This window comes from Bidens hawaiensis, unplaced genomic scaffold (assembly GCF_021521415.1).
Source record: "Bidens hawaiensis isolate Kalapana, Puna unplaced genomic scaffold, B.hawaiensis_p1.1 tig00006905_1, whole genome shotgun sequence".
Classification (NCBI taxonomy): domain Eukaryota; kingdom Viridiplantae; phylum Streptophyta; class Magnoliopsida; order Asterales; family Asteraceae; genus Bidens; species Bidens hawaiensis.
Window position 1 is genome coordinate 526956 of NW_027491471.1, and position 12569 is coordinate 539524.

Sequence of the window (12569 nt, forward strand, 5' to 3'; positions counted from 1 at the left end):
CCTATTTTCTCGTCTATAGAATGTCGAAAAGAGGAAATTCGAACGTTGAAGTCAATAGTGGACCCTCAAGGAACACAAGAGGGAGACTGAAGAAAAATGTCGAAAACCAAGTTGTCGAAAATCAAGAATTGAATGTTACCCTTCCTGCTGATGATCAATTTGTGAGAAAGAAGATATGCAAGAACTGATTGCAAGAGGAATTGCTGAAGCTTTTCTAGCTATGCTCGAGACTATGAGGAAGAAGGAAACATCGAGCAATGAGAAATCTAATAAGTCTAAACGAGAAGAAGAAGAAGAAGAAGAAGAACATGTAAGCTCTAACGCTGATAGCAATTATGAGGAGAAGAAAACCAAGAAACAAAAGACTAAGAAAGGCTGTAGTTATAAGACATATCAAACGTTTAAGCCTAAAGAATTCTTCGGAAGTGATGGTGTTATTGCTGCATTAGGATGGCTTGAAGAAATGGAAGCCATCAATGTCATTAGTAAGTGTACGGAAGAAGAATCAATTCAGTATTCCTCCCAATCGTTCAAAGGCGAAGCTCTAGAATGGTGGAATACCCTTATTCAAGCCAAGGGTAGATTAAATATGTACAAGCTGAGTTGGGAAGAATTCAAGGATCTTGTAACCAGGAAGTTTTGCCCGATGAACGAAAAAGATGAAATTCAAATCAAGTTTTTAAATCATAGAGTTTTTGGGACAAATCTTAAGGACTACGATACTAAGTTCTTGGAGTATTGTAGGATAGTACCACACTTGGTAACGCCAGAAAATAACAAGGTCACTCGTTATATCTGGGGTTTGCCAAAAGGGATTAGAACATGGTTAGATCATCTTTGCCTCAAACCATTGATTCAGCCATGGAGTTGGCTGGATATATGATGAATGGATTAATCAGAACCCGTGAAGAAGAAAAAAAAGAAAATACCTTCAAGAGGGAGGTTGTGTTTAAGAAGAATAAAAGGGACAACAAGAAACCCTATCGTGGGGAGAAGAAGAATTCTCAATCACCAATCCCGTTATGTAAGATATGTAACCGAAGACACTTTGGAAGGTGCAGGTTCAATCAGTCACTTACCTGTACTAACTGTAAACAAGTGGGTCATGCAACAACCGATTGCTGGAAAAATAAGATTGCTTGTTATGGTTGTGGTGAAATGGGACATTTTCAAAATGAATGCTCGAAGAAGCAAACTGGAGGAGAAGGTGCAAGTGGTAGTGGCACCAAGAATGAAGGTAGGAAAGGAAATGCACGTGTTTTTGTTCTCAACACTAAGAAGGCAGCTGAAATGCCGAAAGTCATAACCGGTACGTTTCTCGTTAATAATGTTTATGCTAGAGTTTTGTTTGACTCGGGTGCAAACCAAAGTTTTATAGATAAGAAATTTTGTAGCCTATTAAACGAGCCCTTAGTTAAGTTAGACAAATCCCTCATGGTAGAAACGGTCGACGGTAATCAAGTTAGAATATCTGAAGTTTTGAATAGAGGTAAAATTCTATTAGCAGGACATGTCATACCTGTCCAGCTGTTACCCATGACATTGGCAGGCTTTGATATTGTCTTAGGTATGGATTGGTTATCTGATAATCAAGCCCGTATCTTATGTGATAAGAAAGCAATTGAAATTCGTGCAAACGGGAAGACAATTCAAATAGCCGGAGACAAAGATGGAGGTCATGTTAGCTTCATCTCGATGATTAAAGCTAATAAATGTCTACATAAAGGATGTTTAGCATTCATGGTGTATGTAATGGAAGAACCTAAAGAAAAGAAATTAGAAGACGTATCAATTGTCTCGGAATTTCCTGATGTTTTCCCAGAAGAATTACCGGGAATACCATCGGAGCGTGAAGTTGAATTTAGAATAGACTTACTACCTGGAACCGCTCCAATAGCTAAATCCCCGTATAGACTAGCTCCAACGGAAATGAAAGAATTAAAGAAACAGTTAGATGAACTGTTAGAGAAAGGATTTATAAGACCGAGTTCTTCACCTTGGGGAGCTCCGATCTTATTTGTGAAAAAGAAGGACGGTTCGATGAGAATGTGCATCGATTATCGTGAGTTGAATAAAGTAACAATCAAGAACAAATACCCGCTCCCAAGAATCGATGATTTGTTTGATCAACTATAAGGAGCAAGTTGTTTTTCAAAAATCGATTTATGTTCAGGTTATCATCAATTAAAAGTCCAAGAAGAAGATATTCCAAAGACTGCATTTTGAACCAGATATAGACATTTTGAATTCACGGTTATGCCATTTGGACTTACAAATGCTCCCGCAGCATTCATGGACATGATGAAAAGAATTTGTAAGCCCTATTTAGATAAATTTGTAATCGTATTCATCGACGATATACTTATTTATTCTAAATCGGAAGAGGATCATAAGGTTCATCTCCGGATTTTGCTTGAACTACTTCGAAATGAGAAATTGTATGCTAAGTTTTCTAAGTGTGAATTTTGGTTACATGAGGTACAATTTCTTGGTCATGTTTGCAAATGGAATCCAAGTAGATCCCGCCAAGATTGAAGCGATAGCTAAATGGGAGATTCCTAGATCGCCAACTGAAGTTCGAAGTTTTCTAGGTTTGGCTGGATACTATAGAAGATTTATCAAAAATTTCTCCCGTATAGCAGTTCCCTTAACTTCTTTAACTCGGAAAAATGTTAAGTATGAATGGGGAACCAAACAACAAGAAGCATTTGACTTACTTAAACAAAAGCTTACTAATGCACCTATACTGGCCTTGCCAGAAGGTACAGAAGATTTTGTTGTATTTAGTGATGCATCTCATTCAGGTATGGGTTGTGTACTAATGCAACGAAACAAAGTAATAGCTTATGCTTCTCGACAATTAAAAGTACACGAAAAGAATTATACAACTCATGATTTGGAGTTAGGTGCCATAATTTTCGCCTTGAAGTTAAGGAGACACTATCTATATGGAGTAAAGTTTATCGTGTACACTAATCATAAAAGTTTAAAACACATATTTGATCAGAAAGAACTTAACATGCGTCAAAGAAGATGGATGGAAACCTTAAATGACTACGATTGCGAAATCATCTATCATGAAGGAATGGCAAATGTAGTAGCTGACGCACTGAGTCGCAAAGAACATGAAAAACCCAAGAGAGTTAGAGCCTTGAGAATGGAACTACAAATAGATTTAATTGCATAAATCAAGGAGGCTCAAAAGAAAGCAATCGAAGAAAATAAAATCTTCGAAGAAAAACGTAATGGTACAATCGAATCTTTAGTCAAAGGAGATGATGACATACTCAGACTTGGAAACATAATCTGGGTACCAAAGATTGAGGATTTACGTGAAAGGATTATGAGTGAAGCTCATCGATCAAAGTATATGATGCATCCCGGTAGTGATAAAATGTATCAAAACCTTAAACTTAACTACTGGTGGAACGGGATGAAAAAGGATATTGCTCTGTTCGTAGCCAAATGTTTAACATGTTTGCAAGTTAAGGCTGAGCATCAGAAACCTTCAGGGTTGCTACAACAACCTGAATTATCTGTATGGAAATGGGAGATGATAACAATGGATGTTATTACGAAACTCCCTAAGACTACCCGACAACATAACGCTATTTGGGTCATTATTGATAAATTAACTAAGTCTGCTCATTTCATACCTATCAATGAATCTTACTCTGTGGATAGATTGGCACGAATATACGTAAACAACATAATATCATTACATGGTGTGCCATTATCTATCATATCTGATCGGGATAGTAGATTTACTTCTCATTTTTGGAAAAGTTTCCAACAAGCGTGGAACTCAATTGAATCTTAGCACTGCTTATCATCCTCAAACTGATGGGCAGAGTGAGAGAACAATTCAAACGCTTGAAGATATGCTCCGAGCTTGTGTGATTGATTTAGGAGGAAGTTGGGATGATCACCTTCCTTTGATGGAATTCTCGTATAATAATAGCTATCACCCGAGTATTCAAGCCGCACCTTTTGAAGCATTATATGGGCGGAAATGTAGAACTCCGGTGTGTTGGTCTGAAACTGGAGATAATCAAATGTCTGGACCTGAGATACTCCAAGAAACAATAGATAAGATATTACAAATCCGTGAACGACTTAAGACGACAAGAGATCGACAAAAGAATTATGCTAATGTTCGCCGTAAGCCGTTAGAATTTCAAGTAGGTGATAAAGTTTTATTAAAAGTTTCACCCTGGAAAGGTGTTGTACGATTCGGCAAGAAAGGAAAACTAAGTCCGCGTTATGTTGGACCATTTGAAGTGTTAGAACGAATCGGTACTGTTGCTTATCGCTTACGACTGCCAGAAGAGATGAAAGGAATACATGACGTATTTCATGTTTCTAACTTACGAAAGTGTCTAGCTGACGAAACTTTAGCTATGCCTTTAAAGGATGTTGAAATCAATGAGAATCTAAAATTTGTAGAACAACCTCTACAAGTTGAAGATTTCCAAGTAAAGAGACTTAAACGGCGAAAGCTAACTAAAATTTGTAGAACAACCTCTACAAGTTGAAGATTTCCAAGTAAAGAGACTTAAACGGCGAAAGCTAAAATTAATCAAGATAAGATGGAACTCCCGAAGAGGACCAGAATTTACTTGGGAGTTAGAATCTAAAATGAGAAAGAAGTATCCAAATCTGTTCTAGCGAATCTCGAGGACGGGATTCATTCCAAGGTGGGGAGGATGTAACACCCACAAAGTCTTGGTCCAAATTTGACAAGTCTATAAAGATAAAGGACCAAAAATAATTATGAGAAAGGTTATGGGAAAAAGTATGATAAAGAAACGAAAGCATATTATGTTAAAGGAATAAGTAAGGAAACTCCATCCCACATGAAAGGTGGGAAAGAAATAAAAGCACTTTATAAGGAAGGAGTTTTCCATGGTAATGTTCTTATGGGGCTAACCACTCTCACTAGTCCTAGCGGAGGGTGCGAAGCACCCGACGTGCACGGACACAGACGCGGACTCGGGCGATGGGCGTAATGTGGCGTTTTGATGGTGCACTTGGCACTTTGCACGCTCGCATCGCCGCGAGCCGCATAAGGGCCGCTTTAGTATTTTTGAACTATGGAAGATCGACCAAGAAATGACAAGATAATAAAGTTCAAGGACTAAAAATAAAAATTCTGATTTCCAGACCCATCGCGCTACGCGATGAGTATACAGAATAGATCATCGCGCTACGCGATGCAGTTTTCCATGAGTTTAGAAAAAGGGGCGTCGCACTACGCGATGGTCCAGAAGAAAGGGGGTATCGCGCTACGCGATGACTCGGTTAAGTAACCGGATCAACCACGTGTCCACACGTGGCAATCTCTGGTGGACTGCGGCATCTCGCTACGCGATGGCCAGGGGAAAACTCCATCGCGCTACACAATGGTGGTCAAAACTTTGCCTATAAAAGGGGGCTACGGGTTTGAAGTATTCTCATCCCAAAAACACCTTTCTTTAAACATACATAACCTAGGGAGGCCTTCCCGACGATCGTGAGGTTCCGAGACTCTGATTTCTCGTAAAACGTGCATGAATTGAAGTTCTGACGCTCCGTCGAGTGGTTAAGCGAGTTCGAAACAAGGTTCTGACGATTTAAGTAGAAGTGCTACTGGTACAAGGCTTAGGCAAATCAAAATACCCGCGTAAGGTCCGAGATAAAGATCAGACATCGGTTGGTGAGAAATCTTGAAATCAACAAAAGGTGAATACGTCCAAACTTTTTTATATTGTGAAATGTTTTATGACGTGAATACGTCCATGTACTATATATTTTGAAAAGATATTTACTCTTTGAAACTATGGACTGTTATCCATATGTAAAAGAGTTATGGAAATATTTGCATGAGGGTTGGTTCATATCCTCTAAAACGTTTTGATACAAAGGTAGTACTAAACACTCAGACTAAAATACACATGTGTATGGATCCTTACATATATGTACTGTAGTGGGCACACTACAGACATACTGACCATGAGGCAAGTGACTGTCTCTAGGGCGAGTGAAGTCCGATTATGTGGTTTGTGCGTATGTTTAGTTCCGATGAGATGGGATTGAGACCCACTGAGTCATTGAACACTATTGGTGTTGTGTCATTACGAATTGTGAAAATGTTTTATTGAGTCAGTGTATTAACCAGCATATAGCTGACGTATTTTGAAACTGATTTCAGGTAATCAGGAGTAAGGAATAGTGATGGATACGCTAGTGAAGATAAAAGAACACTAGGCATAGTTTACAGCTGGTGGCTCAGCAAATTTTGTATTGAGGCATATATAAATTAAACTTGTTTTTAAACAAGTAATTTTGTAAAACAAACAAGGGTATTTAATTCCCTATGTTATGAAAGTAAATATTTTAAAATAACATTTTCCGCTACAAACTTTGATAAATTGACAAAAGTGGTACCAACTGTGGGTCACACGGCTAGGCCCGAAGGCGGGGTGTGATAGGTGGTGTTTGTGTTCGATAAATTTAGCTCCTATCTAGTTCTATCCAAGACGATTGTGTACAAGGATCATTCTGCTATTCGTTATCTCTTCAGCAAACAGGATGCCAAGCCTCGTCTTATCCGATGGATCATATTTCTTCAAGAGTTTGATATTGAAATCCGTAATAAAAAGGGGGGTCAAGAATGTGGCGGCCTTTTATCTTTCGCGTCTAGAGGGAGCTGATGTAGGAGAGCCAGGGGTCAGGATTAGTGATCACTTTCCGACAGAGAGCCTCATGTTTGTTTCAGCTCAGGATGAGGGTTTTCCATGGTTCTCCGACTTCGCGAACTATCTTACGGACGGGTACTACCCGAAGATGCCTTACCAGAAAAAGAAGAAATTCTTTGCGGATGTCAATTTTTACCTTTAGGACGACCCGTATCTCTTTCGGATAGGTGCTGACCAGTTGATCAGGAGGTGTGTTAATGTTAAGGAGGGATGGCAGATTCTGAACCATTGCTATGTTGGACCGACAGGAGGTCACCACGATGCGAGTTTGACAGCGAAGAAGGTCTTTGATTGTGGTTTTTATTGGCCTTCGATTTTTAAGCATGCGCACGCATTCTTTAGGAGTTGTGATCGTTGCCAGCGTGTTCGCAACATCTCGTCGTGAAATGAAATGCCCTAGAATGCTATTCAGGTTTGTGAGGTTTTCGATGTGTGGGGCATTAATTTCATGGGACCGTTTCCATCTTCGCGTGGGAATAACTACATACTCGTGGCTGTGGATTATGTTTCGAAATGGGTTGAGGTCAAGGCCTTACCTACGAATGATGCCTGAGTTGTAGTCCGTTTTCTCAAGAGCCTTTTTACTTGTTTTGTTGTCCCGAAGGCGTTGATCAGTGATAGAGGTACTCACTTCTGCAATGTGCAGATGGAGAATACATTGCGACGCTATGGGGTCACCCATCGGCTTGCTACCGCCTACCACCCACAGACTAGTGGGCAGGTGGAAGTGAGTAATCGGGGGATCAAACGTATTCTTGAGAAAACTGTTGGTTCGAATCGTCGGGATTGGTCCGACAAGTTGGATGATGCGTTGTGGGCCTTTCGTACAGCCTACAAAACTCTGACCGGTTCCACACCGTTTCGGATTATCTATGGGAAGGCCTGCCACCTGCCTGTTGAGTTGGAGCATCGTGCTTCATGGGCCCTACAAAGGGTCAATCTTGATATGTCCGCCGTGGAAGGCACTCGTTTCCACCAGTTGCATGAATTAGAGGAGCTGAGGGACACAGTCTTTTAGGAACAAGGAGCGGACGAAGGAACTGCACGATAAAAAGTTTAAGGGGAACAAGAAGTTCAAGTGTGGGGATTTGGTCTTACTGTATAATTCTCGGTTGAGGTTATTCCCGGGAAAGTTGAAATCCCGATGGTCGAAACCGTTCACGGTCACTGAGGTTTTCCCGTATGGCACTATTGAGATAGAGGATAAAAGCGGGAAATTTAAGGTGAACGGTCATAGACTGAAGCACTACATTGGCGAACCGATGGCTGATCAGACTGTCAAGGTATTCTACCTTGACTCGCTCTCCGAGACGTAGACGTGCTGGATGCGTCACTAGAGAGACTGCCCGAGTTGTAGAGTTTGTATCTCTGTTATTTGTTTGTGCTATCTGTTTTATATGTTTTTGTATATTTCAGGATGTTCCAAAATGAAACCGCTCGTACTCAATCTCCATTCGAGTCGGTCGATTTAAGGGGTGTTCTAGTAATAACATGAAAAAAAAATAAAAAATAAAAAAAAATCTCCTCGATGAGAACATGAAAAAAAAATTTATAAAAACCAAAAACACATAAATACGTTTATTTCTTTACGTTTTTATTTTCTGTTTTGTACGCCGCTACATGCAATCGAGTTTGAGTTTTTGCAGGTTATATTATGCGCATGGTAGCTACAGTGGCGTTTTGGAACAGGTTCTCCCGAAGTTGCGGCCGTGAATGAAATGCTATACGGTCGCTTGGTTACTACTCAGCTATTGAAGATTCTACACACAAACCAGGGGAGTAACCCGTTCTTTGTTTTATTCCTGTATATTATATTTTTATTTTTGTTTTATTTTTATTTTATTTTATTTCTTTTCCTTGATCTTATCGAGGACGATTTCGTTCTAAGTGTGGGGATGGGATTTATTTTACTTAGCTGTAGAAAAATTTTGAAAAAAAAAAAAAATTAAAAAAAAATTTTAAAATTTGAAAAAATTGTCCCTTGAAATTTGTTTTCTCTACGTTAAACAGGAAATGATATTATTACCGAGTAGTGTTTCTTTCATAACTTCTTGATATTTTCAAAATATATATTTAATAAATAAAAACAGTACCCATTGGACCCGCACGTAGTGTATTGTAAACGAACAGTTTAGACTTAGCGTTCGATGTGATGGTAGGCTCAGCCTCCAAGAATGTAAGGGCGGTTTGGTTGTTGACTTAACTATAGAAAATGGGATGAAAGGTCGGGTCACACTCAACCCTTATGTTTAGTTTGATCATAAAAGTTAAAAATTTTATAGAAATTGGAATAGACTAATCATACGATGCTTGGGTAGGTTTAACATTAAGGTATGCCAAAGTAGCCTATGATATAAACATAAATTTCAAGCTTCTAGTTTTAGTGGTTAACACTTCATAGGCGTATGGTTTTATAACCTTAAATCCTGAAGTGATGGGATGCTCCGGGGTGCGAACACCATGGGTCTTTATGCGATATATCATCTGGGTATTCATATCTCTTAAGTGGATTTATGAATATTAAAAGAGCTCAAAGAGCAAACCCGCAGTTTATTTGCAAACATAAGTCATTAAACATGATCACCTCGTACTTCAAAGGAAAAATACACTACTGACTTGATCATCCATGCTGTTAGTCATATGGGGTCCCCTTGCTCGCGCCCTATTACCATTAAAATCAGGCCACAAGGGACACGTCATATGTAAGCCCTACAGATGAATTTGTGCATACTCACCCTTAGAGATGGACTTTGGGGTATTGCTTGATAACGGGGGTATGTCATGTAGTGGGGAACACTTACTAGTTAGCTACTTAAACATACATTAATCATATCTAATGGCTTCTAGGTAGACCTTAATGCTTAAGCTTAGGTGGATAAACAATACCCTTGATTGTCTTTAGCTATTCTTAAAAATGGTACATCATGTTTTGATCAACTAGATATAAGGTTTAAGTCAAATTGGGCTCGGGTCCGGTATGGTTCTTAATTGTGGGTCCCACTTAGTCATTCAAACTGATAAAATTTCCGCGCCTTATTTGCCTCGGAAAGTATTGGGGGCATGGGTTTAAGTGGACCGCAATACCGGCAATCGACCTGATCTAGCTTATTAGGTGAAAGTGGAAAAGTGGACGGAAATATTCGGGTAAAGGGTCACTTGTTCTAATAATTTATATATATATATATATGTGTGTGTGTGTGTGTGTGTGTGTGTGTGTGTAATAATAAATAAATAAATAAATAAAACCAAGAATTTTCGGTTAAACTCGGTTATGATCCTGTGTAAAATTCTTTTTCAGGGACGAAAAAGTACTAAGTGTGAGGATGTTTGATGTGTTGTAAAACACACTTATTTTCCACACCTTTTATCGAAGTTTGTATATTATATTTAATGTTTTTTAACTTATTTTATCTAGTTTTTACATAGTTTTATTTATCTTGTAGGTTAAGGGTTAAAGGAAGAAATACCGGACTTCTCGAGGAGCTTACGGGCCTTGTACGCATACGATTTCAAGAAACAACTCAAAGCCCGGCCCGTTTACATCATGGACAAGCCCAAGCCTACTTTTATATTATAATACAAAAAAAAACCCTAAGCCTCTTGAAGAGTTCCGATCGGCAGGTGGGCAGCAAGGGAGAAAAAGAAAAAGGTTAGGGTTCTTGAAGGTGTGACGGCTAAGGAAGAAGAAGGAGACAAGAACAAGCCTCGGGAACGATTTCCCATCTGTTTATTACAGCCAAGAGCAGCCTCGAACATCACATATCCTTTCGTTTATTTCATTGTTCATCAACTTCATTTTCTTGATCATTTGTTGAATTGTTTTGCAATTGTTTGAAAGATTGAAGTGTTTATGATTAGTATTGATTGTTGAATGATTGAATTGATGATTGGTATGAGTTATTTGGTATTTTTATTGAGTAATAGCTGCTGTCCAAAAATGTTTTTAGGCTAAACTTGTCAGTTCTACCTAGGAATGATGATTATTGTTAGAGTTTGATGAGTTTTATGGATTGTTTGATTGATAGACTTGAATTGTTATTGTAAATTTTGATTTAGACATGAAATAGGTTGTGTTTGATTGCTGGAAATTTTACTAATTCGTTGCTTAAACCCCTTGCGTTGGTTAATTAGTTTTTTATTGATTGATCGGTGCTTGTTTGATTCTAGACTTTGTGTTTAGGGTTTGTTTGCGGTAGATACAACCGTAGGGTTTTGTTGCATGATTTATTGGTTAAAGTACAGCGGTTAGGCACCTTCTTAGAGACGAAGAGGTGATAAGAAGTTAGGGTTGTCTCATTACCTTTGCATGCTAGAATTAGAATTGCGCGAGAGCGAGTTTGTTTCTTGTCCGGTTTAGGTGTTTTGAGCGACTAGTTGATCTATTTGGTTTAAATTAAGTTGTTCCTCTATCCTTGGTTGTGTAGTATTCATTAAAATTAGGGTCGATTTTTAGTGAGACCGAGAGGTGAGTCAACATCAGAACACGTTAACAATTGTTTTCCGGTTTGGTCGTTTTAGCCTATTAAGAGTATTAAGGTTTGTTGAGTGAGACCGAGAGGTAATCCAGTGAGCCTGAGCGATCCTTAGTCGTGTCATCTTTAGGAACCGGTGTCTTGATATCATCAAATCCATTTGCTTCTTAGACCTACAGTTTGATTCAGACCTAGGTAGACGTTTTTCTCCATCCAAAGTCAACACAGTCAAGTTTTTGTTAAATTTTCTATTTTTAGTAACTTTTGTCAGTCAGTCAAGTTAGTCTAGTTAAATTATTTTATAAAAAGAAAAACCCAAATTAAAATCAATTAAATATTATTCTTAGGTAGGTCTTGTCTAGCGTTAGTGATCATTAGAGTTTTTACGTGTCCTCGTGTTCGATACTCGGACACGAGGACACGTAAAAACGCTAATGATCACTAACTCTAGACAAGACCTACCTAAGAATAATATTTAATTGATTTTATATTTGGTTTTCCTTTTTATAAAATAATTTAACTGGACTAAGTGACAAAAGTTACCAAAAATAGAAAACTTAACGAAAACTTGACTGTGTTGACTTTGGGTCAGATTCAGAGTCAGATTCAGTTTCCTCAAGGTCCTTTTCAGACGTTGTAGAGTACACTTCATCTTCAGTAACTGGTGTAACAGTCTCCTTTTTCACAACTTTTATTTTCTCCTTCTTAGGAGTGACCGATTCTTCTTCAGTATTAGACTCAATCTTTATAAACCTCTTGCCCACTGGTTTGAAATCCACAATCAGTCTTTCTTCCTCAGCTCTATCCGAATCACTTCCATCGGTCCTTCATTTGTTATCAGAAGGAGCCACATACTCTGGATTCTTGAGATGCCCAAACAAACCCCTGAACTTTGGAAATCAGCTTCTTTCACAAACTTGTACGAAGCTAACTTTGACAATTTGTTCCTAGAAATATGATCAAGAAATATCTTAGGTCCTTCCTTCTTGACATGAGGAAATACCTCCTCCACAAACATTTGAACAAACCTCGGATATTGCAACCATTGTTCTTCACCAAAGTTCATCTTCATGTTGTCTAAAATTGTACGTGAAAAATTGTACTTCAGATTTAAACACAACGCAGCCATTGTGCTCTTCTGATAGTCCAGAATCTCTTCGTAGCCTCCTTTTCTATTTCCCAGACAGTGTATCACAACATGCACTAGATACTTGAACGGTCTTGAAAGTTCAGTCTTCCTCAAAGTAAGTTTGTTAAAAGTATCCCTATATCCCATTCTTAGCATACATCCTTTCACCATTCGTTCATCCAAATCAACTGGGTCTGTCAATTCATCTCCAAATTCCCGAACTTTCCGAAT

General features: G+C 38.6%; 1 protein-coding gene across 1 annotated transcript; it reads left to right on the plus strand.

Annotated features, from left to right (window-relative positions):
- Window positions 1-1434: 1434 nt before the first annotated feature.
- Window positions 1435-11498, plus strand: LOC143633762 (uncharacterized). The gene is made up of 3 exons (XM_077102008.1): window positions 1435-1907; window positions 10181-10232; window positions 11481-11498. Exons 1-3 carry the CDS (start codon window positions 1435-1437, stop codon window positions 11496-11498), a joined length of 543 nt encoding a protein of 180 aa, XP_076958123.1.
- Window positions 11499-12569: the final 1071 nt, after the last annotated feature.

Excerpts from the sequence above, each read along its gene's own strand:
- LOC143633762 (XM_077102008.1), top strand. The coding sequence starts at position 1,435 with ATGGTAGAAACGGTCGACGGTAATCAAGTTAGAATATCTGAAGTTTTG. Across the intron at positions 1,908-10,180 it reads GCTCCAATAGCTAAATCCCC|GTTAAGGGTTAAAGGAAGAA; the intron begins GTATAGACTAGC and ends TTTATCTTGTAG.